Below are 25,958 nucleotides of genomic sequence, written 5' to 3' on the forward strand. Positions count from 1 at the left end.
GTAGAACAGTCTGAGAATAGTCACTGGAGTGAAGAGCCAGGAACAAGTCATGGGTAACATAGTTTATTTTCAGTGGAATGGCTTTGGGTCAGGATTATATGTTTTCATCCTACAGTAAGTATGCACAACTGAATTAAATGGAATCCTTTACAGAAATCTGTTTCTGTTGGACAACATTTATGTTTATGCTGAACTGTGCAAATGAAAGAGAAAATTACATGTTGACAGTAATGGAGAACTTCTAACTTTCCGTCAACATGTACAAGCCTTTTTCTCTGAGATGTTTGGAAGTGCCAGCAGGGCTTGCAGACTGAACCTTGCCCAGTTCTCCACATCTGTTCTAATCGATAGCTTCTTATTTCCTGATGGTCCTTATAGCAGTGACACATTACTGTGCCATAATTGAGTGACTTTAGAATATCAGTGTAGGGAAAACTGCATTTGACAGTTCCACTCTTTGTAGGAACCATGGCAAATTAATACTTAAGTGCCTTTTCAACACCAAGGGGTTGTCAAATATTTCCAAAGTTAAATCAGGCATTCATGCCTGTTTCCACAAAGATTGGCAATCGCTTGAAGCATATGCATGTCATATGCTGAACACTGTGTGTTTTAATAGTTTTTGTTTTGTTGCTTTGTTGTGGTTAGTCATCCTTCATTCCTGCAACATGAAAACAAGTAAATGTCTGCCGGCTGCAGCGATTCCCGATTGAGGCTTTAAAGAAATTGTCCACAGTGCCAGAATCAGAGATTCACATTCTGTGTGGGCTTCTAGGATCTCGTGATTCTGTGGCAATTCAGACTGTCCCTGGCTCTCTATCACTCTGTTTTCAGGGTCGGGGTACTGGCCCTACACCGATGATGAGGATGTACGATACACAGGTAAACACAAACACACACATACACGCTTCTATGTATACATCTCTAAAACACACTCATGACCGTACTGCTAAGGGGCTGCGAAACATGGTGGGGCCAGGTATCAGCCCATGTCGCTATGTTCGTGATACCGCTGCCTTTTATTTAGCTCTCTTTCTCATTCCTCTTACCCCTTCTATGGCTGTTCCACTGTTCTCATTGCTCTCTTGCTTTGCTTTTATCCATGGCCACTCTGAAGGCTAACAGTAATCACTAATCAAGGTAAGTGTATAAAACTTTCTGTTGCTTTTGCAAATGTCAATGTTGGTGTGGTTCTTCTCTTTCAGTGTATGTCAGACCTCAGGGAAGGTATACATGAGTGTGTGTGTGCGTGCATGTGTGTGTGTGTGTGTGTCTATGTACCTGTATGTGTTACAATCTGTCTTTTGTGTAGGTGTGCCATGGTGTGCTCCTGTCAAGATGAAGCATGGCCATGTGAGCTGCCTTACACCACATGGGGAGCGTTACCAGAATGTTCTTGCAACCCGATGCAAGATCCAGTGCAAGAGAGGCTACGAGCTGCAGGGAAGCAGCGAGATCCTGTGCATGGCCAGTAAACAGTGGTCAGGAAAATATACATGCAGAGGTCAGCCTCACTCAGACAAAATGTAGCACACAACCTGTCCACATTCACTGCATGCCCAAAACTATGTGGACACCTAGACATCACATCCGTAAATGCTTGTTGATCTAAAACTGTAGGTTATAAACACCACCACCTCACATATACTTTGTTGCGATAACCGGCTCTGCTCTTCTGGGATTTTTTTCTCAAAATTTAAAACGTGTGCCTTCACTGTCAGAAAAAAGGTATAACTTTTATAACTATAAATAAAGGGTTAAGGTCCGACTGTGTACCCTAAATATGTTTTTTTCAAGATTTTTTTTTACATATTTGTACCTTTTCATAACCTAGTGTTTTAAAACAGAACAAGAAAATAAAAAGGCTGGAGATAAGACAGGATGTGTGAGGTCAATACTACTTAGAAAATGTGATTTTGATAGAATATTGTGCAATTATATACCCTAATTAAAAGTACTTAAATGTACCCTTGAGGATACTACCCCAGTGACATGAGGATTACTGCCCCAGTGATTGTTTCATCCCTATTTTTTTAAAGAGTGTTCCTTTCATTTCACCCACAGGAGCTTTAGTTAGGTGAAGTACTGATGTAGGACTATAAATCAGGTTCCCAGTTTATTCCAGAGGTGTTTGATTGGGTTGTTAGGGTTCCACTAGAGAATGCATTTCTACTGCTGCAAAGGCCAGTTGGCTCCACTTCAGTCAACATTCGGCATTATACATGATCTTAAGCTTGTGTGTGGCTGCTGGGCCATAGAATTCTAACCCAGAAAGCTGTTGCCACAATTTTTACATACTCTGCTTTCAGAACTAAGTTTTCCCATTCTGTGAGCTTGTGTGGGCTACTGCTTCATAACTGAGCTGATGTTGTTCAGAGATATTTCCATGTCTCAGTATTAGCACTTAAGGTTGATCAGGGCACATCGAGCAGGACAGAAATTTGATGAACTGACGCCGGAACTGTGATATCTTATGACATTGCCATGTTGAAAGCCAGTGTGTATCTAGGGGTGTCTGAAGGACTGCAACCATCATGTAGTGGTTTGGACAAAAAACAGTTTTGCAGAGTTTTCCCTTTACCCCAAAAGCAACTGATTAATCAAAACATTTTTGGTGTCCAAAGCTTGTTTGTTGGTTTTTCAACTACATTTGGAGTAAAGCAGGGATGTGGAAGGGTGTTAGTGGGTGATGAAATTTTCAGCAGTGCATATGTGACTTGAACGGTGACATCATGCAAAATGGTTTGTCCTTTTCATTTGATTTTTTTTTTTTTTGACAATTTACATCAAACAGAGTGTGTTATGATGTGCCTTGATGTGGCAAGAGATGACATATACACATAACTGACACATCAACACATCAACTGACCTAAATTCTCTGCTCTTCCTCCTTCTGGGTGAACTTTATACAAATGAATGAGTGACATACAATCAGACAGTGTGGTGTGGTAATCAAGTGTGTCATGCCCCCACTCAGACAAAACAGTAATAAGCAGTGTTTAGACTCAGGAATTGCCTAAAGCTCTGTAAATACTTTCCCTCTTTGCCTCTGAACCTGCATGTGTTTTAGTGATGCACCCCAAAGCTGCCAGCCGTGGGCGAGGGAGGCAGTCCGGCTCATTTTAATGAAAATGTATTGTTAACATAAACAGTGGAGCTACTGGAGGTTTTAAAAATATATGAATAAACCATAAAAACAAACTTCACTCTAAAACAAGCAGATATAAGTCTTTGCTATGTTCAGATTATTTCACATTCAAACCTTCTTTTATTATTTAATTAGCTGCAGTTAACCAACACTAAAATCTACAACATTGCTGGAGTAAGGGACAAATTGTATAAAACTGATTTTTTGAACAAAGAACTTAAACAGACAACTCATATAAAATATGTGTCCTGCTGATCTGAACCCTTTCACATACCATACCAATGTGATTTAGGCAATAAAGACCAAAAAAACTCATGGCAAACAATTTTGGGTCTGTTGACACAAAAGAGTAGCAGTTACTATTTTGATATTTTCTGGGCTAAAGTGAGTGCACTATATTTGCAGAGGTGCGCTGTCCGAAGCTGGCCATGCCATCAAATGGTGGCTACAAGTGTTCTGATGGCTTCTACTTCAATTCTCGCTGCCAGTTCTTCTGCTCACCGGGATACACACTCCGTGGAGACCGCAGTGTTTTCTGCCAGAGCAGCAAGACATGGAGCGGGGGCCAGAGTGTATGTCTGGGTGAGTGAGACAATCACAACACGCACAAACACACAAAGGGCTCTGATTTAGTTTAGTCTGCAGGGGGAGCAGTGCACTCACTGCTTGAACTCAAACTCAGCCTATGTGCACAGCCATTGGCTCTCGAGCCCCAAGATGCTGTGATTTTATTGGCTCCCTACTGAAAAATCTGCATGAATGATAGTTCATACATCATTAAAAGTGGGCAAATTTGCTTTTTTATTTTGCCAGTGTGGTAAATGTGTTTATTTTGTGTGTGGTTATTTTGATGGTACAAATAATGCTCAACAAAAATTCTGTTAAATGCAACAGAACTTGTAATTGACACTGAACGATTCAGTTAAATCTAACCTTAACCTTAAACACAAAACCTACACCTTATTGCTAATCCTAACCCTAACTATAATGTTCTTCAACCAGAAAGTTTGTTAATAATTTGAGTATCTGTAGATCATCTATAGGGGACCGTAACAATGAAGTGTGGCCCCAATGTGTTTACAACTTTGTGAATTTTGACTTAAAGCAATGTTTTAACTTTTGACTTTGTGAATTCAAAAAGTTGTTGTTGAACTTAAAGTAATGGTTTGGTAAACATCATATTTTCCTCCTTACCCCAAATGATTGTTGTTAGGCAAGACCAGGGTCACATTAAGCCATTCTGTGGCCAATCAAATTTGCATGCACAAATATGTGACTATTAAGTGGTGTTCCAATTAATGTGTGCAGTGTATCAGTGGATATTCATTGTTACATTGCAAACATTCATTTGAACCCCAGCTCAAAAACAGTATGTAAACCCTTGATTCTCAAACCAGTCCTAAAATACTCCACAGTTTGTCTCTCACCTAACTCCAAACACTTCACACAGCCATTAAGAACACTGAATATGTATTCTACAATAACTTCCTCTTTCAGCAGTGCCAGTTAAGCCAGCTTTTAACCAGATGCAACATAGCACAAATGGCAAGAGTAAATAAAGAGTAAATAAATCAAATAAAGTCTTTGATATAATAAGACATTCATCTAGATGTAATGTATTGCCGTGTTAGTGGCAGATGATGAGGAGAGTTGAACTAAACACAAGGTTAAACTTGTCAGTTGATCACCTGAGGAATTTAGCACAGACAGGTATCGTAGCAGTCTCAGAGTGAGAGAGAACCCCAAAACTCCAGCTTTTTAAAGCTGCGCCTTGCACCGGGAAAAATTGACATAAAACGTGCTGGTAAAAAAATACAGCACAGCCACATTTCTTCTCACTAAGCTATGATATGACCCAAACAATTGGCCATTCAGTTGCTTGAATGAAAAAATACTAATAAAATACTAATACTAAAAACATTTAGTAGGACACTATCTGACTAATTAATTGGCCAGAAATTTAGCATGTTAAAGATACAAATTTATTTTTTTAAGCCCTTGATACAAGGTGCCCTGCATTGTACTAGGCTGGAGTATATGTCTTAATTGCGCTTCATTAATGTTGCACTGGAGCTACAAGGCCTATGTAGCTAACAAGTAGAGAAAGCTCATAGCCACCAGTTTAGCATTATACAACCTGCGTAATTAAACTGTCTCACACTTGCTTCATACTATGTTGAGTTGTTAAGTAAACTCATATAGACTTGCTTATCTGGCTTCAGGAAGAGTCTTGGCTAATTAACATTTAGAATTTGGGAAAACTGTATTTAATTTTAATTTATTTTAATTTAAAGCAAACCTTTGTTGATGCATAACAGCACATTGTGGTAGAACAGAGAGCTAAGGTACTCATTTTTTTGCAGATGTGGATCCTCCAAGCATTAAATGTCCAAGTGTGAAAGAGAAAACAGCAGAGCCTGGAAAATTAACTGCAAAAGTGACCTGGGATACCCCAGAGGGCAAAGACACAGCAGATGGCATACTCACAGAGTCAGTATCTTCTTAAGCCTCTTTTTGTCGTTGTCTCTCACACACACATTCACAATGACCACCTGAAGTTTGTGATCGATAGGCATAAGCATACCCTGGGTGTTTCTACCAGGCCTATAATGTTCTTCTACCAGGCCTGTAAAGCAAATGTTTTTGTTTCTGCTTGATTCAAGCAATTTCACCTCCAGCCTTCATGATTTGGCCCTGAAAAACTCCATACTTTCTTTATCAATATGTATCAGGTCATTGTCTTGTTGCAATGGAAAGCAGTATCCTCTGAGATATTTGGTTGGATCTGAGCGGTAAAACTGCTTCTTTACACTTAATAATTTCATCTACCCTCATAAAGAGTGAGCAACCATGCTAATCCATGCCACATTGGTGGTGTGCTTTGGATCATGAGCAGTTTAGTCCTGTAGGGTGAGTTCATTAAAAGTGGAACATCAGGTAGGGACAAATGTGCCTAAGGCTGCATTGTTTTTTGAGTGACAGGAGCCAACCAAATGCATTTGTTTCAGGATTTCAATGCATTTGTGGCAGGACTGATGCTCATAATTTAAAAACAGTCTTATTCCTTCAAACACAAAGTTAGTGGACCAACAAATGAGAATACATTTTTTTTAAACTAAACTAAAACATGTATAATGATGACAAATCAAACAGTAAGAGCTTTGCTTGTTTCTTTTAAAGATGAAGAACTGGTTGATAAAATTATTGATGATGATTGGTTAGCTAATTAAAACAAAATTATATTTAATTATTTGACAAATTGCATTTTGTTCTGTCTCATCTAATGAGACACTTTGTGGTACATTGTTATAATTTATTATCACAATTCTAAGCGCCAACATGTCCACTGTGGCATGCCGGTTTCAATAAATGCCTAATTATGTATGTATAATTTCTTGGGCACATTTTACATTTCACAATAATAATGGTACCATATCTGTGTGGTGTGGCATAGAGAAGCCTGCAGTCACTGGGGGAAAAAATGTGTAGCTTATTCTTTTAAGGCCTACATGGTTTAACTTCCAAAAGTGTCACAATTCAAAAGTTTACTGCTTTCAATTACAACCCCAATTCCAATGAAGTTGGGACATTGTGTAAAACATAAATAAAAACAGAATACGATGATTTGCAAATCTTTTTCAATCTGTATTCAATTGAATACACTACAAAGACAAGATATTTAATGTTCAAACGGATAAACTTTATTGTTTTTGCAAATATTCACTCATTTTGAAGTTGATGCCTGCAACACGTTCCAAAGAAGTTGTGACAGGGGCAACAAAAGACTGGGAAAGTTGAGGAATGCTCAAAAATCACCTGTTTGGAACATTCCACAGGTGAGCAGGTTAATTGGAAACAAGTGAGTGTCATGATTGAGTATAAAGGGAGCATCAGTGGGGTGAGGTTCACCACTTTGTGAACAACATTGTTGAGAACAACGTTTCTCAACGTGCAATTGCAAGGAATTTAGGGATTTCATCATCTACAGCCCATAATATCATCAAAAGATTCAGAGAATCTGGAGAAATCTCTGCAAGTAAGCGGCAAGGCAGAAAACCAACAGTGAATGCCCATGACCTTTGATCTCTCAGGCGGCACTGCATTAGAAACCGACATCATTCTGTAATGGATATTACCACATGGGCTCAGGAACACTTCAGAAAACCACTGTCAGTGAACACAGTTCATCACTCCATCTACAAGTGCAAGTTAAAACTCTGCCATGCAAAGTGAAAGCCATATATCAACAACACCCAGAAACGCCACCAGCTTCTCTGGGCCCAAACTCATCTGAGATGGACTGACGCAAAGTGGAAAAGTGTCCTGTGGTCTGACGAGTCCACTTTTCAGATTGTTTTTGGAAATCATGGACGTCGTGTCCTCCGGGCCAAAGAGGAAAAGGACTGCCCGAATTGTTATCAGTGCAAAGTTCAAAAGCCAGCATCTCTGATGGTGTGGGGGTGTGTTAGTGCCCATGGCATGGGTAACTTGCACATCTGTGAAGGCACCATTAATGCTGAATGGTACATACAGGTTTTGGGGCAACATATGCTGCCATCCAAGCAATGTCTTTTTCATCCCTGCTTATTTCAGCAAGACAATGCCAAGCCACATTCTGCACGTGTTACAACAGCATGGCTTCGTAGTAAAAGAGTGCGGGTACTAGACTGGCCTGCCTGCAGTCCAGACCTGTATCCCATTGAAAATGTGTGGCGCAATATGAAGCGCAAAATACAACAATGGAGACCCCGGACTGTTGAGCAGCTGAAGTTGTACATCAAGCAAGAATGGGAAAGAATTCCAACTACAAAGCTTCAACAATTAGTGTCCTCATTTCCCAAATGCTTAGAGTGTTGTTAAAAGGAAAGGTGATGTAACACAGTGGTAAACATGCCACTGTCCCAACTTCGTTGTAATGTGTTGCAGGCATCAACTTCAAAATGAGTGAATATTTGCAAAAAACAATAAAGTTTATCCATTTGAACATTAAATATCTTGTCTTTGTAGTGTATTCAATTGAATATAGGTTGAAAAGGATTTGCAAATCATCGTATTCTGTTTTTATTTATGTTTTACACAACGTCCCAACTTCATTGGAATTGGGGTTGTAGAAAAAAGTAGGTAAAAATATGATTAAAGTGATTCTGTTATGACACTACTGTAAAACTTCAAAGGTTTATAATTAGTAGGCTCTAATTGCAAATCCAGTTCCAAAAATGTTGAGACATATGTACAATGCAAATAAAAACAGAACGCAATCATTTCTAAATCTACTTTGACCGATATTTAAACAAAAACAGTAAAAAGACAAGATATGTATTATCAGCTTTAGGTTTTTTTGGTAAATATGTGTTCTTTCTGAAATTGATGCCTGCCGCAGATTCCAAAAAAGTTGGGACAGTGGCAATTTAAGACTAGGAACATTGTGAAATGTTCAGAAAACATCTTAAACTGAGGAAATAAAAATAGCATATGGGAACGGCTTGGTCTTTTATAGTAGATTGAAACCACTTTTATCTGCTGCATTACATTCCTTAGACAGGGACTGCAAGGATTTTAGGTATTTTACCACCTACAGTGCATAATAACATCAAGAGATTCAGGGAATCGGGCAAAATCTTTATGCGCAAAGGACAATGCCAAAGCATGGGCTCAGGAATACCTTGAAAAAATACTGTTAATAACCCTGCACATCACTGCATCCACAAATGTAAGTTAAGACTGTACTATACATAGTGGAAGCCAAATGTCAACAATGTCCAGAAACACTGCGAACTTCTGTGGGCTGAAGCTCAGCTGAAATTGACTGATGCACAGTTGAAATGCGCATCTTGTCAGATGTCTCGTTGCACAGCTGAAGACTAGTACAGCAGAACAATGGAAAAAAATTCCACTTTCAAAACTGGATCAGTTTGGGTCTTCAGTCCCCAAATGATTACTAAATGCTGTTAAAAAGAAAGGTGATGTAACACAGAGGTAAATAACAAAGCAACTTAATCATGTTAAGTTAGAAACTTAATAATAAGGTCATAAAGTAAATCAGAAAAGATTGTATTTTATAGCAATTCCACTTTAATACAGGTCAGAATTTACTAATCACTGCTTTCTGTTTCACATACTGTCCCAACTTTTTTGGAATTGGGTTTGTAGTAGGATGCTATGAAAAAAGTCTCCAGAATGTTGAAGATTAATGTTTGAGAAATCTGCAAAACACTTAGAAGTTACACTATAATTAACATTCAGAATGACTTGTATATAAAAATAAATTGAGGCTCAAAACCTAGGCAGAAATGACCATAAATTAATAATTACAGTATTTATAACTTTTTGATGCTCACAAAAAACTTATAAAACAAATATTGAACAGAAATATCCTGAAATACATTCTGGTGTTAAGCTTGTAGTATTTCATTGACACTATATAAGCAACTATCAATAGCCTATGAGCTACAGCAAATATATTTCAAATAAACTTGAAGCATTGCCACACTTTATCTGAAAAAACAGTATCTAACTGCAGGGTCCATAATAACTAAATAAATATTTACTTTCAATACAGTTTTACGTTTACATTAAGTAGTTATGTCACTTCACAAAAATACAATAGACATGAATATATCACTTTTTTGTGTTGGTCCCTTTTTCTGAGACTATTTACCCAATGTGTCTTTCTTTTGCTGGGTTCACCTTACATTTTATCAGACTGTAACCTGACGGACACAGTACACTTTAACATCATAACCATATTTAATTTCAAATCCATTGAGCTGGAGTCACATATCTGACTTTCTAATTAACTAACATATTGCAATATATATGGACATACGCTGACCGGTCACTTTATTAAGTACACATCCTTATTTTTACACTCTTTGTCCATTTTATCAGCTCCATTTGCCATGGTGAACTAGCCCCCTTTCACCCTGTTCCACAATAGTGAGGACCGAATGATTAATCCAGCAGCGTCCTGTTGGTAGCATCCTGTGGCCGCTTATGAAGGACTAAAGAGTGACTGACAAAAACTGTGCAGCAACAAATTTAAATGAAAATGAGAACCATAATCCTGTTATTTTTCAAAAAATGTTAAGCACATAAGGAACTTGATGAGTGAACAGACCAGACAAACATACAAACCAGATAAATATTTTTTTTAAGGGCAAATAAAATAAAAATACAAAAGACAGGATATATGTGAAAGGTGCTAAAGAGATATATCTGTACATATGGAGATATGCATTTCTATGCATATGTAGGTCTGAGTAGATATGAGGATATTTTATATCGTTTTATATATGCTAGATTGTGTAGACGAAGTCCAGTTGACCAAGATGCCTTTTCTCACAGTGGTGAGGAACACTGTTATCAGTCAGTCTTGATCAGTGAATCTTGATCAGCAGAGAATTCACTAAATTACACTACTAGAATTAGGACTAAGGGGTCGAGGGGCCAGAAAAACATTTCTAAGTTCATCCCTTCCAGAACTTAATAATATATGTGTCTACATAATGCAAGAGTGTGCCCTTGTTTGTTTGACATTCAATACATAAATCTGATCTAGTTGGGGTCAGCTTTTTCAATTTCTCAGGCGTGATAAGCTGCCTATGGACAATCTTAAACTGTCTTTCTGTGTACTGGCTGGAACTAAGACTAAAGTGAATATGGGCAAGAATTTCTTTTCACTTGCCATCAGATATCACAATGTTAAGGTCCATTTCCCACACGATTCTACTAGACCTAGTGTTTAATGGATTTCGCTTGTTTAATGTGTTATAACATTCAGAGATGAAGAGTTTAAGATCTGAGAGCTTATGGGATTTTATATTTTATTTAAGCTATCCTGGGGTATAATTGAATTAACTCCTAATTTGGAGGTACTGGAAAAAGTCATGTTGAGGGATTTTTGATTCTTCTTTAAGTGTGGCAAAAGACATAAGATGATCTCCACGCTAGAGTTCAACTATAGATAACATTTCCCTGTATACCTATTGTTTGAACCAGTGATACCAGGACCAATTTCTGGATTGCCAGTTATCGAGGCAAATATTTTCTAAGGTTGTCATTTTTAAAGTATCTTTTTGTCTTGGTATTAAATAATAATTTATTTTCCGCAGTGCATCTCCACCACTTTTTCCTTTCTAAGCGAAATAGGTAAGTAACTGGTTGGGCCACCCTTAGCAACAACAACTGCAATCAAGCTTTTGCAATAACTGGCAATGAGTCTTTTACAGCACTGTGGAGGAATTTTGGCTCACTCATCTTTGCAGCCACATTGGTTTCCGAGCATGAACCGCCTTTTTAAAGTCATGCCACAGCATCTCAATTGGATTCAGGTCAGAACTTTGACTAGGGCACTCCAAAGTCTCAATTTTGTTTTTCTTAAGCCATTCAGAGGTGGACTTGCTGGTGTGTGTTGTCTTGGAACTCTGCCATGCAGGCCATGTTTGCCCAGTCTCTTTCTTATGGTGTCATGAATACTGGCCTTAACTGAGGCAAGTGAGGCCTGTAGTTCTTTGGATGTTGTTGTGGGGTCTTTTGTGACCTCTTGGATGAATCATCAGTGTACTTTTGGGGTAATTTTGGTCGGCTGGCCACTCCTGGGAAGGTTCACCACTGTTCCATGTTTTTCACCATTTGTGGTGGATAATGACTCTCACTGTGGTTTGCTGGAGTCCCAAAGTTTAATAAATGGCTTGATAACCTTTTCCAGACTGATAGATCTCAGTTACTCATTTGTTCCTGAGTTTCTTTGGATCGCAGCATGATGTCTAGCTTTTGAGGATCTTTTGATCTATTTCACTTTGTCACGCAGGTCCTATTTAAGTGATTTCTTGATTGAGAACAGATGTGGCAGTAATCAGGCCTGGGTGTGGCTAGGGAAATTGAACTCAGCTTTCCAAACATGTAATAAACCACAGTTAATTTATGTTTTAACGGGGGGCAATCACTTTTTCCACACAGGGCCCTGTAGGTTTGGATTTCCCCTTTTCTCTTAATAATAAAGACCTTCATTTATAAACTGCATTTTGTGTTTACTTGTGTTATCTTTGTCTAATATTTAAATTTGTTTGATGATCTAAAACATTAGTGTGACAAACATGCAAAAGAATAAGAAATCATTTCACACCACTGTATATCAAACCATAGACACTGTACATATTTGGTAAACCACTGTTTAATGAAAATGAAGTGAGCTGCCCAATTGTAGAGCTGCATGTTAGGAAAACCGAATCCGCTTGAGCCTGATAGGAGTTGCCATATCCCCAGGCAAGATGCACATTTTAACTATGCTCACTCTACCTAATAAATATCAGGGAAGACATGTCCAGCGTTGCAAATAAAGCTGTCTAGACAAGGTGATTATATATATATATATATATATATATATATATATATATATATATATATATATATATATATATATATACATACATACATACACACACACACACACACACACACACACTGCTCAAAAAAATAAAGGGAACACTCAAATAACACATCCTAGATCTGAATGAATGAAATATTCTCATTGAATACTTTGTTCTGTACGAGGTTGAATGTGCTGACAACAAAATCACACAAAAATCATCAATGGAAATCAAATTTATTAACCAATGGAGGCCTGGATTTGGAGTCACACACAAAATTAAAGTGGAAAAACACACTACAGGCTGATCCAACTTTGATGTAATGTCCTTAAAACAAGTCAAAATGAGGCTCAGTATTGTGTGTGGCCTCCACGTGCCTGTATGACCTCCCTACAACGCCTGGGCATGCTCCTGATGAGGTGGCGGATGGTCACCTGAGGGATCTCCTCCCAGACTTGGACTAAAGCATCCGCCAACTCCTGGACAGGCTGTGGTGCAACGTGGTGTTGGTGGATGGAGCGAGACATGATGTCCCAGATGTGCTCAATCGGATTCAGGTCTGGGGAACGGGCGGGCCAGTCCATAGCTTCAATGCCTTCATCTTGTAGGGACTGCTGACACACTCCAGCCACATGAGGTCTAGCATTGTCCTGCATTAGGAGGAACCCAGGGCCAACTGCACCAGCATATGGTCTCACAAGGGGTCTGAGGATCTCATCTCGGTACCTGATGGCAGTCAGGCTACCTCTGGCAAGCACATGGAGGGCTGTGCGGCCCTCCAAAGAAATCCACCCCACACCATTACTGACCCACTGCCAAACCGGTCATGCTAAAGGATGTTGCAGGCAGCAGATCGCTCTCCACAGCGTCTCCAGACTCTGTCATGTCTGTCACATGTGCTCAGTGTGAACCTGCTTTCATCTGTGAAGAGCACAGGGCGCCAGTGGCGAATTTGCCAATCCTGGTGTTCTCTGGCAAATGCCAAGCGTCCTGCACGGTGTTGGGCTGTGAGCACAACCCCCATCTGTGGACATTGGGCCCTCATACCATCCTCATGGAGTCGGTTTCTAACCGTTTGTGCAGCCACATGCACATTTGTGGCCTGCTGGAGGTCATTTTGCAGGGCTCTGGCAGTGCTCCTCCTGTTCCTCCTTGCACAAAGGCAGAGGTAGCAGTCCTGCTGCTGGGTTGTAGCCCTCCTACGGCCTCCTCCACGTCTCCTGGTGTACTGGCCTGTCTCCTGGTAGCGCCTCCAGCCTCAGGATGCTACGCTGACAGACACAGCAAACCTTCTTGCCACAGCTCGTATTGATGTGTCATCCTGGATGAGCTGCACTACCTGAGCCACTTGTGTGGGTTGTAGAGTTCGTCTCATGATACCACAAGTGTGAAAGCACCACCAACATTCAAAAGTGACCAAAACATCAGCCAGAAAGCATAGGTACTGAGAAGTGGTCTGTGGTCCCCACCTGCAGAACCACTCCTTTATTGAGTGTGTCTTGCTAATTGCCAATAAGTTCCACCTATTGTCTATTCCATTTGCACAACAGCTGTGAAATTGATTGTCAATCAGTGTTGCTTCCTAAGTGGACAGTTTGATTTCACAGAAGTTTGATTTACTTGGAGTTATATTGTGTTGTTTAAGTGTTCCCTTTATTTTTTTGAGCAGTGTATATATATGCCAGTGGGGCTCCAGGTTGAATGGCAGCAGGTTCATTGGATTGTTCTGACCTACTCTAGCAGGCATTGCTGCAGATTTGGAGAACTTGATCTTATAACCTGAAAAGCCAAAAATTGTAATTAGTTCAATCAATCAAGGCAAGGAAGTGTTTAGTTAAGTAATGAATCATATTACATTGTCAGCATAGAATGATAAGCAATGGTTAGATCCATAAACTGAAATGCAATGAATATCAGGGTCTTGATATTCTGATTGCTTCAGCTAATTGTTCAATAACAATACTGAAGATTAGAGGTGCCAGTGGGCAACTCTGCTTGGTGCCTCTACCAAAGCTGATCAAGTCCGAATGCTGCCCATTAGGAACAGGGTTCTTATATAATATCTGGATCCATTTAATAAAGTATTACGGTAAATAGGTTGATATCAAGCTGGATTTTTGTCCTTTTTCAAGACGAGTGTTATATTAGATAATCTTAGGGAAGGTTTGGGTATATATGGAGCATTAGGGTTTTAAATATGTCTAATAATGTTTTATAAAACTCTACATTGAACCCATCAAGACCTGGGTTTTTGTCACTGGGGAGGGCTTTAATTTAATAATGAAAGGGCTTTAATAGTAAGTATGTCTAAGATAAAAAGGCTGAGGCTGAAGCCTTTATTAAATAATTCTCTAATTTAGCTAGTTCCCTTTTCAAGGTTGATCTGTGCCAAATTACCTCCTCTCTTTTTTGGGAGGCGAAAGAGATTACTAACCCTCTAGCATATGCCATATTAAAGTTTCTCATATCAGAGAGGTATCAGTGGATTCTGCATTGTTGACAGACAAATTAGTTCATTTGTAATTTAACAGATAAACTGAGGATCTTTAGTCAGTTGATGGGAAATCAACAAGATTGTGACTGAGGTTGCTAACATTGTTGTGAGACCAGTTCCTTAACTTGTTATATACTTACATGAAAAAGTTGACATCAGAAACATTGGTAGCATAGACATTAGCCAATATTGAGGGTTCATTATGTAATGTTCCCATAACCAAAACAAAATGTCTGGCTGGATCTTTTATAGTCTCCTCAAATATAATCAGCAAATTATGTAGGAGTAGGATGACCCCTCTGCTTTTAGTGTGATAAGATGAATATATAATTTTTCCTACCCAGTTTCATTGTACTTTCTGTTGCTCCTTGTCATGGATGTGTTATTTTGGTAAGAATGCAATTTGTACACACTTGTGTTTTAAATAGTCCAGTAGAGCTGCAAAAAATGACTATTTTGATCCGTCAATTATTGAAACAAATATTTGATTATTTTATTATGAATTGGTCAATTCCCAAAAAACCTAGCTTTCAAATTTAGCGTGAGGTTGTTTATGCATTTGCTAACTAACAGTGAAGATAAAGATGAATACCTTCACTGTTTTAATGAACTTTCCTGCTGTTAAAAAACAACCATATATTTTTCCTGTCAAAATTTAATATTTAGCATTCCCTTAATCATACCAACAGGTTCTCTGCGTTTCACCAACCACAAAATCATATTTGCACATAAACAATAAACACACGGTCTCGCTTTATATTTATCTATGAGCAACGCTCAGCTATAAACGTGAGTTGTATGCAGATTCGACAAGCACTGGCAAATGGATAGAGAATGTAACAGCTTATAACATGAAGTAGGACAGTTTTTAACATTAACGTTAGCTAACTAGCTAGATAGCACAACTGTCTTACCGAAATTAATCTTCTTCATCTAGTGAGCCAATGTGTTTCTTATTAAGATGCTCCGACATGGAGAGTGTGTTCCCATAGCCAGCTAAGGTCAGCTTTACAAAAGCACGACTGACAACCTTTTTTTTCAGAGTAAAGCGTAAAAAGCATCTAACCACCTAATCGACTAATAAATTAGTTGCCAACTAATTTGGTCATCAATTTTAGTCGACTGAATCGTGTAATAGTTGTAATCGTATCTTCTTTCTTTTAATAGGATGATGAATTTGTTTGATTATTCATAAGCAGAGCTTATTAGTTTTAGCATCTTAGTTTTAGGTTAGTAATGGAAAGACATAATATCTGGGGCTGCCATTAACTTTCACACTGACTGGAGGGATTTTACACAAAAAAGACTACCTAAGAGATTGCGTTTATTTTGTGGTTTGCAATTTTTGCTCTTGGACAATCCAAGGAATCAGAAAATCTGCCACATGGTTTTTGACATTTTGGGTCAAACCTTTACATCTCAAAATGTTTCTAAGTATATTTACAGAGAATTCTGAGATTTATAAAGAAGGGAATTATAGCTAAAAATTAGCCACAAGCTATTGCATTCAGTTTGCGCATGTGCATATCCCTCATGGACACAGTGTTTATAAACACTAGCAGCACAAGTACCAGTGCAATATACACTAACATGCCTCCACCACCACGGCAGTGTCGATGCAGTACTAAGAATAATCCACCATCCAAACAATACCTCCCTAACAGAAGGACTACAGTCTGTAATCATAGAACTACAAAGTGCACCTAGTAAGTGGAGCTGATAAAATGGACAACGAGTGTAGATACAAACAGGTGTACTTAATGTGGCTTGTCAGTTTATACAACTTGCATGTATTGAGATGCTTGATGCTTTTTAAATATGTGCCATGTAACAATCTCTGGTTTACAGTGTGATTCTAAAGGGGAAGCCTCCAGGCACACATTTTCCAGAAGGAAATCATAAACAATCATACACTGTTTTTGACCGGGCTGGAAATAAAGCTACCTGTAGATTCAACATCAGAGTGAGAGGTGAATCATACACATACACATAAAAAAACCCTTCCATACACATAAATATAGGATAGTAGATTTTTGTCACATTTGATCCATGAACCTTATAAAACAAATGTTAACATCTGCAATAATGCAAAATATAACCACATTGCAACGCAAGTCACAATTCTAAAAATGGCAGGAAAACCGATGGGTGATATTTATATCCTCTCTGTTTAGTTAGTGGTGTTGAAAAACAGTGTTAAAAATGCCAAGAAACATTTATTTAATTATACATGTTAATGTTTAATTGTCATTCTGGTACACAAACGTACTGAAATGTACAGTTTCGCAATAGCTAGCTCATATTTGTGTGTGTGTTTGTGTGTGTGTATATACATATTACAGTGCGCCGTTGTACCCCACTGTCAGTTCCTGAAAATGGCTGGATGAAGTGTGACAGTGCTGGGGATAACTATGGGGCCACATGCAATTTCCGCTGTCTGGGAGGTTATGAGTTGAGAGGCAGTGCTGCACGAGTTTGCCAGTTCAACATGGAATGGTCCGGTATCGAGACCAGCTGTGCAGGTACGTATATACAACCCCAATTCGAATGTTGGGACGTTGTGTAAAACATAAATAAAAACAGAATACGATGATTTGTAAATACTTTTCAACCTATATTCAGTTGAATACACCATAGAGACAAGATATTTAATGTTCAAACGGATAAACTTTATTGTTTTTTGCAAATATTCACTCATTTTGAATTTGATGCCTGCAACACATTCCAAAGAAGTTGGGACAGGGGCATGTTTACCACTGTGTTACATCACCTTTCATTTTAACAACACTCAATAAGCATTTGGGAACTGAGGACACTAATTGTTTAAGCTTTGCAGGTGGAATTTTTTCCCATTCTTGCTTGATGTACAACTTCAGTTGCTCAACAGTCCGGGGTCTCTGTTGTCGTATTTTGCGCTTCATAATGTGCCACACATTTTCAATGGGAGACAGGTCTGGACTGCAGGCAGGTGAGTCTAGTATCCACACTCTTTTGCTATGAAGCCACGCTGTTGTAACACGTGCAGAATGTGGCTTGGCATTGTCTTGCTGAAATAAGCAGGGACGTTCCTGAAAAAGACGTTGCTTGGATGGCAGCATATGTTGCTCCAAAACCTGTATGTACCCCTCAGCATTAATGGTGCCTTCACAGATGTGCAAGTCACCCATGCCATGGGTACTAACACACCTCCATACCATCAGAGATGCTGGTTTTTGATCTTTACGCTGATAATAATCCGGACAGTCCTTTTCCTCTTTGGCCCGGAGGACACGACATCCAGCCATCCATCCATCCATCCATTTTCTAAGCCGCTTCTCCGTCAGGGTCGTGGGGGGGTGCTGGAGGCTATCCCAGCAGTCTTCGGGCGGAAGGCAGGATACACCCTGGACAGGTCGCCAGTCCATCACAGGGCAGACAGACAGACACAGACAGTCACTCACACACTCACACCCAGGGGCAATTTAGCATGTCCAATTGGCCTGACTGCATGTCTTTGGACTGTAGGAGGAAACCAGAGAACCCGGAGGAAACCCATGCAGACACGGGGAGAACATGCAAATGTTATGTGAATATTTGCAAAAAACAATAAAGTTTATCCGTTTGAACATTAAATATCTTGTCTTTGTAGTGTATTCAATTGAATATAGATTGAAAAGGATTTACAAATCATTGTATTCTGTTTTTAATTTATGTTTTACACAATGTCCCAACTTCATTGGAATTGGGGTTGTAGATGTGAACATTTCATACACACATACCTCAGCCAAACAAGATGAAACAAATAAACCTCCATTCTTATAATGGTCATTAATATCTGCAAATGCATGCATTTTCAAAGAAAAGGATCTGTGCATATACACAAGCTACAGTGCTGTGAAAAAGTGTGTACCCAGTCCCAATTTCTTGTTTTTTGCGAATTTGTCACACTTGAATGTTTCAGATCATCAAACTACATTTAATATAAGATAAAAATAATCCTAAACACAAAATGCTGTTTTTAAACCATGATTTCATTCAAAGAAAAAAAAGAAACATTTTGGTAAATTTCATTTCGAAAAAGCAATGGTGAAGTTTTGCAGGAGTGGCCGGCCTAAAAATTTCACCAAGAGTGTGTCGATGACTCATTAAGGAGCTCTAAAAAACTGCAGGCCTCATTTGCCTCCATAGAAGAGTTGCAAGGTGCAAACCACTGTTGACCTAAAAGAACAAAAAAGCTCATTTTGCATTTGCCAAAAAGCATCTAGATGATCCCTAAGACATTTGGAATAATATTCTGTGGACTGATGAGTCAAAGGTGGAAATTTTTTGAAGACATGGTTTCCATTACATTCGGGGCTTTGCATTCCACCTTAAGAACCTCCTACCAACAGTCAGACATGGTGGTAGGGTGATGGTCTAGGGCTGCATTGCTTCTGGACAACTTGTCATAATTGATGAAACCATGAATTCTGCTCTCTGTCAGGAAATCCTGAAGGAGAATATCTGTCCAAAGTTAGGTTATGCAACAGGACAATGATCTAAAGCACACAAGCAAGTCCATCTCTAAATGGCTCAAAAGAAACAAAATGAAGGTTTTGATTTGGCCCAGTCAAAGTCCTGACTTCCAATTAAGATGCTGTGGCAAGACCTTAAACAGGCAGTTCATGCTCAAAAACCCTCCAGTGTAGCCAAATTAAACCAATTCTGCAAAGAAGAGCAGGCCAGAATTCCTCCACAGCATTGTAAAAGATTAAATACAAGTTATTGCAGATGTTTGTATTTGTTACTACCAAGGGTGGCAGAACCACCTGTTAGTGTTAGGTGGCAGTTTCTTTTTTGTTTGTTTACTTGTTTTGCCTTTATGTTATATTAATATTAGTTGGATGATTTCAAAATATTTAAATATGACAAACTGGCAAAAATAGAAGAAGTTGGCTGAGGGGCAAATACTTGTTTACAGCGGTGTATTTCATCATCATCTAACATTAACATTCAGGGTAGTGTTGACTAAATAGCCCTTGCCCCTAACTCACTCTCAACTAGGACTTGAGACTTAGACTGATTTCTGATTAAAAGCTGATTAATTTCAGACCACCAACTTTAATGCAGCAAATAAAAACTTTTGTTTCCAACCTTATGTGTGGTTTTGCTAAGGTCTGCCATTACTGCACTGCTGTTCCCCCCGCAGCTGGCTGAGCCAACAGATTTGATATGGCCACAAATAGTCTTTCATTATAGAAAATGTTTCAGTCTGATGGACAAAATGAAGTGCTATATGCAGTAAATGCAGAAAGTGACAAAACTCCTTCATATGATTGGCATGGAATTTGGATCGCAAGCGTGTTAGTGCAATTACTAAAACTTCAGCTGGATCAGGTGTTATGCTTGCTAACTAGCATACTTGCTATATACACTGCAGGTTAATCAACCATTTCAAGTTGTTTTGCTTCTTTCCTTCAAGCAGTGCATTACCTTTTGTATAACTCTTCAGTTCTGTCCTTTTGACTGAAGGTTGTTCTGTTGTGCAATGAAATGGCTGCAGGTAAGAAGAGGTAAGAATAAACTATCTCTAGACTCAAGACTTGATTTGCCCTCATGCAGCTCATGAAGCAACTTGTGATCATTTCTGGTGTACAAAATACATTTTGGTAATTTCATGACCATTGGTGCAAACGCTAACCTGGTACAAAGTGCTGCAGTTGCAAAATATAGGCAAGGTTACAATGAATACATTACCAACAGCTGTACTCAAGCATGCTGCAACAGTATCCATTCAGATCATCTCCTCTCATTCCCTTTAAGACTCAAGTGTGCACAGTGGCACAGCACAGTGATATTTTCCTATAGCTACCTTTGTAGAAAATAAAAAGAATAAAGATTAAAAAGCTGAAATTTATGCAGATAAAATCATTTTTTGTCAAGCCCTGCAGTCCATCAATAGCAGCTGTGAAAACATAACAATCAAAAATGATTCCTTACTTATTCCCAGTATAATAGTTTTAACAATTCAGCACATTAGTAAGCAATTCAGTTGATGTATGTGATCATGTAGTTCTCAAAGGTTTTCTATGAATTGTAGGGCGGTAAAAGATTTTACTGAGCGCTTTGTAGAATAGCGAGGGGATGTACATATATTATGGCTAAGACGTAGCTCATATGAAATTAAATAATGGTCAGAGATTGCTGAGGTTTGCGGTACGATATTAAGCCTGTCTATGTTAAGACCTAGTGTCAAAACTAAATCTAACATGTGACTGTGTAGTGTGTAGGCCCTGTTACATTTTGGGTAATACCAACAGAGAATTGAGAATTTGAGGTAAATGCCTTTTTTAGTGGGCCATCTGCCTTCTCAAAGTGGATATTAAAATCTTGTACAATTATTACTTTATCATTGCACACAGCTAGGTTTGCAGTGAAATCACTAAATTCTTTTAGGCTTCAGCGCCGCGATGCATTGGGATGGGGCCAGAGCAAATTACGGCATTGGACATCGTTTGGGCCTGTTTAATCACCTCTCTAATATTACCCTTAGTTATCTCAGACTACCGCAGACGAATATCATTGGCCCCTACATGAATGACTATCTCTTATTAGCTAACAGTCTAAGGTTGCCACTACTGTCTGGCGCTCTGGCTCCCGATAAACAGCTAACTGTTACTGCTGGTGTCCCTAAAGGAGTAGTTAATTTCACGTGTCAGACAGTCGAGTCTCCTATAACCAGGGCACTTTTAACAGGCTCCTCAGCGGGTGCTTCACTGAGCGGGGCAAACCTGTTCGACACACAAATAGGAGGAGCGTGGTGTTAGGGCTAGGGCTAGCTTTGGCCCCAGCGTTAGCATTAGCCTTAGCTTTCCAGCTAGACCACTGAGTCATCACCCATTCACCCCGCTATGAGTGCTCTAACGCCGGAGTCGAGGGGGTGCTAACTCTCCCTAAGGCACCCGGAGCTGCTAGTAGTGAATCTTGCTGTCTATCCCTTAATAACCCCCCAATGCGCACCTCTAGCTGGTCCACCTTCTCCACCAGAGAGCTAACTAGCTGGCACTTAGCACAAACACAGCCACTATCATTATCGCTAGAGGTGGAAAAGGAGGTTAAACATGCCACACTCTGAGCAGACAAAACAACTAGCAGAAGCCATGATATTTAAGGTACTTACTGCTTTTGGTTAAATTCTGTTAACACCAAGACTACTTGAGAGGAATGAAAGGAGAGAGACAGAATGCACAAAAGCCAGGCCTCAACTCACAATAGTGCCACAGCTGCACATATTGGAGAGATACCTAGAAATCTCACCCAGATCAAAAATAACTCATCAGCATACCTCATATGCTTAAATCATAACAATCAAATAAGCACACCAATCATGCAAAAAACATAAACCTACATTTCTTACAAGCAATAGGCTACCATCCTGCTGTAACCAATGTTGTAACCTTTTCTGTTTGCAATTACAGCTATGAACATAAATGTTGGAGTGAGATCTGCAGCTGAACTACTGGACCAGTTTTATGAGAAACGGCGCCTTCTTATAATCTCTGCCCCCACTGCTGCTAATCATTACTACAGGTTTCAGATGTCTAATTTACAGGTAATGTCATTTAATTTTCTATGCATAACATGTTCAATTCTTCTAAGGGGTGAAATGGAATTTTTAAAAAGAATGTTTAGGCATGGTGTTTCATTGGGTATGAAAAAATTAAGAATGATAATTTTTATTTTGCTGTCATTTGGTGTGTACTATGGGACATGAAATTACTTCTCCCCTAGGGCCATTCCTTTAAAGTAATTGTAATGGCATTTTAAGGTTTACCTAATGTCATTTAATTTTTGACTCAGCAGTAGTGCTGTTATGAACTGTTAACTGTCATTTCTTAACAGGGGCAAACAAAATGCCCAGCCCAGCGCTACCTCAACACAAAACACAGGGAAGGGGTAAAGGGGTGGTTGGTTAGTGTAGTGGGTAACACCTCTGCCTTCTACGCTGTAGACTGGGGTTCAATCCCCACCTGGGAAAACACCCTACACTAAACCAATAAGAGTGCTTGGGCAAGACTCCTAACACCACCTTCGCCTACCTGTGTAAAATGATCAAACTGTAAGTCGCATGATACAGAAGACACATCTAACCAATAGTTGCGCTCAAAGAATATGGTGCGCTCTGGAATTGTCAGGGCCCCTGAGCTCCTCACAGCAGTGTGGCCCATAGCTGCCCAACAACCCTACCCTCAATGTGTTGGATGTCCTGGTGATCCGCTCAGCTCAGACATAGTCCCTGGGGTACACGGTGTCCCAGCCAGCACATCATTCCGGCCAGCTATACATGTTCGTATGCAGCGGACCCGGTCCTTTCTGCTCTTACAGCAGCATCTCCTTGGCACACGCAGCTGTGGGAGTACTGTTCTCTTCTGGCCCTTGCAGTCAGCCCAAAACCAGCTCTGTGAGCATCCCCTGCATTGATGCACTGGACTGGAGAGACCCACCTTGCTCTCGGCTGGTGTGACAGGTCCAGAAAGGGAAAGGCATAGTGCTTGGTACCTCCATAATTTGCCACCTACCTTTTATTTGTTAATGAGCATTCTCGATTTTTTTCAAACTTGGTGGCCACATATCACTTCTGAAACCAGATTAGTGTCAGCACAGAAAAAGCTGCAGATAACAAATACTCTTTTATTTCTTAACCGGGACTTTAACAGAGGCTTGAAATGCCCGGCCCATGCTACCCCAACACAAAACACAGGGATGAGGTAATGCAGGAGGACATGACCACAAGGATGGTATATATTTCTAACCACTAGTTGCACTACAAAGCCCACTCTCCTCAGACACATTTACTCTAATAAACACAGTTACAGTGACAATAACACCAACAATATCAGTACCAACAGCTACAATAATTGTCCTTTTCAACTAGAGGTATGGAGCACTCTAAAGACAACTTTATCACTCCCCCTGAGGTCAAGTCAAAGTTTATTAATATAGCACTTTTTTATATTACACCCATGAGCAAGCCAATGGCAACAGTGGCAAGAAAAACTCCCTAAGAGCAAAAGTAAGAAACTTTGGGAGGAACCAAGACTCAAAAGGGGAACCCTTGCTCCTCTTGCCAACGCTGGATAGCAAACAAAAACAGAAGAGAATATGTGCAGAAAATAAGCTTTGACCATTAGTATAAGTGTAAGAGATGGAAAAGGGGAAAAGCAGGAGAAGTGTTGGTTATAATTTAATAGCTGGAGCATGCAGCAGTATCAGCAGGAGGGTCGGTGGCATACAGCTGAAGTTTGCACAGCATGGTACAGCTCCATGGTGGTCAAACTGGTCCAGAACACCATAATACTCTATGTCCATGAATCCCTAGATGTGCACGCTTTTGAAAACTATTACCAAAGGCTTGAGTAAACAAGTAGGTTTTTAGCCTAAACCTAAAGCCTGAGTCCCGAACACTGACTGGAAGATTATACCAAAGCTGGGGGGCTTTGTATGAGCTTCCTATGACATCGGTGCCTGTAGAGGATGCCATAATATTCATGGATTAACTTGTTTTTTGAGTCATCTTTAAAAACATATATATTATTAGGTTACTGTTAAAATGAAACAGTATGCTGAATTAGACTGCTTAAAACTGATCAAATTTGCAAGAGCCTGAAATACTAACTTGTTACATTAAATTGCTAATATATGTGTCTTTCAGCATTCACAATGTGGTTTGGACCTGAGACATGTGACTGTGGTTGAGCTAGTGGGGATTTATCCAGCTCAGATAGGGCGCATCAGACACCGACTTATACCCCCAGGACTGGCCCTACAACTCAGGTATTTATTAACCTCAGAACACAGTGTTTCTGAACAGGTGTGCAACTTAAGAGATTCAGGGTTTTTGCATGTGCGAACAAGAAACCACTTAAGTGTAAAATATATGTGAAATATTGTTTCTTAGCAAAATCTTGATTATACAGCATGAATCATACGTACTGGGTCAGTGATGTTAAAATTTAACAGTAAGTAACGTATTAGGGTTTTTTTTTTATTTCTGGGTAGCATGTTTCATACAGATTAAACCAGGTTAAACAGTCTCATTCATTGTGTTTATTCCCTGTGCCAGTACATCTGATTGTAAATCTTATATGCAGTCTCTGAGCAGTCAAGAATGCCACTCAGACCCTTTTAATGTGCCAGCTCAGTGGCCAGCTTTAAAAAAACACTATACTTTTGCTGAAAGAATAGATGACATTTTTTTTAAATAGATAGAATAGCCTAAAACAATATAATAAAAGTACTGATATTTCAATGAAATGAAAACCCAAGCAGAAATAAAAGTAGCTACAACTTTTTGTGATTTTTCCAGACTAAAATAAACTGATAAGACTTGGAGCTAAAATCTATGATCTACAGCAAGTGCTAATTAAAAATGTTACCATTTAACAAAAAAAGAAAGTACAAATCCACCAAAATTATACCTAAGTATATGCAACTGACAAAGCCTTTAAATCAGCCGTTAGTTTTTTCTAACACATTTTTGTCTTTCCAGAGTCACATGCATATGACCACCTATGGACACTTACTGAATGCATAGTGAACATCTGTTGTACCACTGACTGTTACTTTACTCTGTGCTGTGTTTAACAGACTGCTGCTGCAGCTGTCCCAGAATTCATTTAACCTGGTGCTGCTGGATAAGCAGGGAGTGGACAAGCAGCGTTACACATACCCCATCACCGCAGCAGAAATCTTCAGTACTATTGATACCTTCCCCCTGCGCACTGAAGAGGCCATCCTGCAGAAAGAGGCAGGACACAGCTGCTAGATACACATGCATGCTCACACACAAACACATATAAACTCAAGCAATCCTCCATCCATTGCTACATGGAGAAACAGGGCAGAGCTGCTACACACAAATATGAGTGCATGAGTGAGTTTATTTTGTGCTTGTCTATTTTTAAAGTGTTATACTATATTTTGTGTTCAC

At 39.3% G+C, this 25,958-nt stretch overlaps 1 protein-coding gene across 3 annotated transcripts in view; it reads left to right on the forward strand.

Moving 5' to 3' along the window:
• Positions 1–25,958, forward strand: part of rpgra (retinitis pigmentosa GTPase regulator a) — a 51,979-nt gene extending 26,021 nt beyond the window's left edge. The window contains exons 1-10 of one of the 3 annotated variants that reach the window (XM_017706601.2): positions 692–882; positions 1,118–1,140; positions 1,313–1,504; positions 3,554–3,730; positions 5,512–5,638; positions 16,859–16,980; positions 17,353–17,532; positions 22,447–22,580; positions 24,681–24,802; positions 25,616–25,957. In XM_017706601.2, the coding sequence (XP_017562090.1) occupies positions 1,339–1,504; positions 3,554–3,730; positions 5,512–5,638; positions 16,859–16,980; positions 17,353–17,532; positions 22,447–22,580; positions 24,681–24,802; positions 25,616–25,793 (1,206 nt within the window). In that variant the 5' untranslated portion in view covers positions 692–882; positions 1,118–1,140; positions 1,313–1,338 and the 3' untranslated portion in view covers positions 25,794–25,957. Of the gene's footprint in view, positions 1–691; positions 883–1,117; positions 1,141–1,312; positions 1,505–3,553; positions 3,731–5,511; positions 5,639–16,858; positions 16,981–17,352; positions 17,533–22,446; positions 22,581–24,680; positions 24,803–25,615 lie in introns of those variants that run through there. The other 2 variants (XM_017706600.2, XM_037539446.1) reach the window with 2 other exon arrangements.

This window comes from Pygocentrus nattereri, chromosome 6, assembly GCF_015220715.1.
Source record: "Pygocentrus nattereri isolate fPygNat1 chromosome 6, fPygNat1.pri, whole genome shotgun sequence".
NCBI lineage: Eukaryota > Metazoa > Chordata > Actinopteri > Characiformes > Serrasalmidae > Pygocentrus > Pygocentrus nattereri.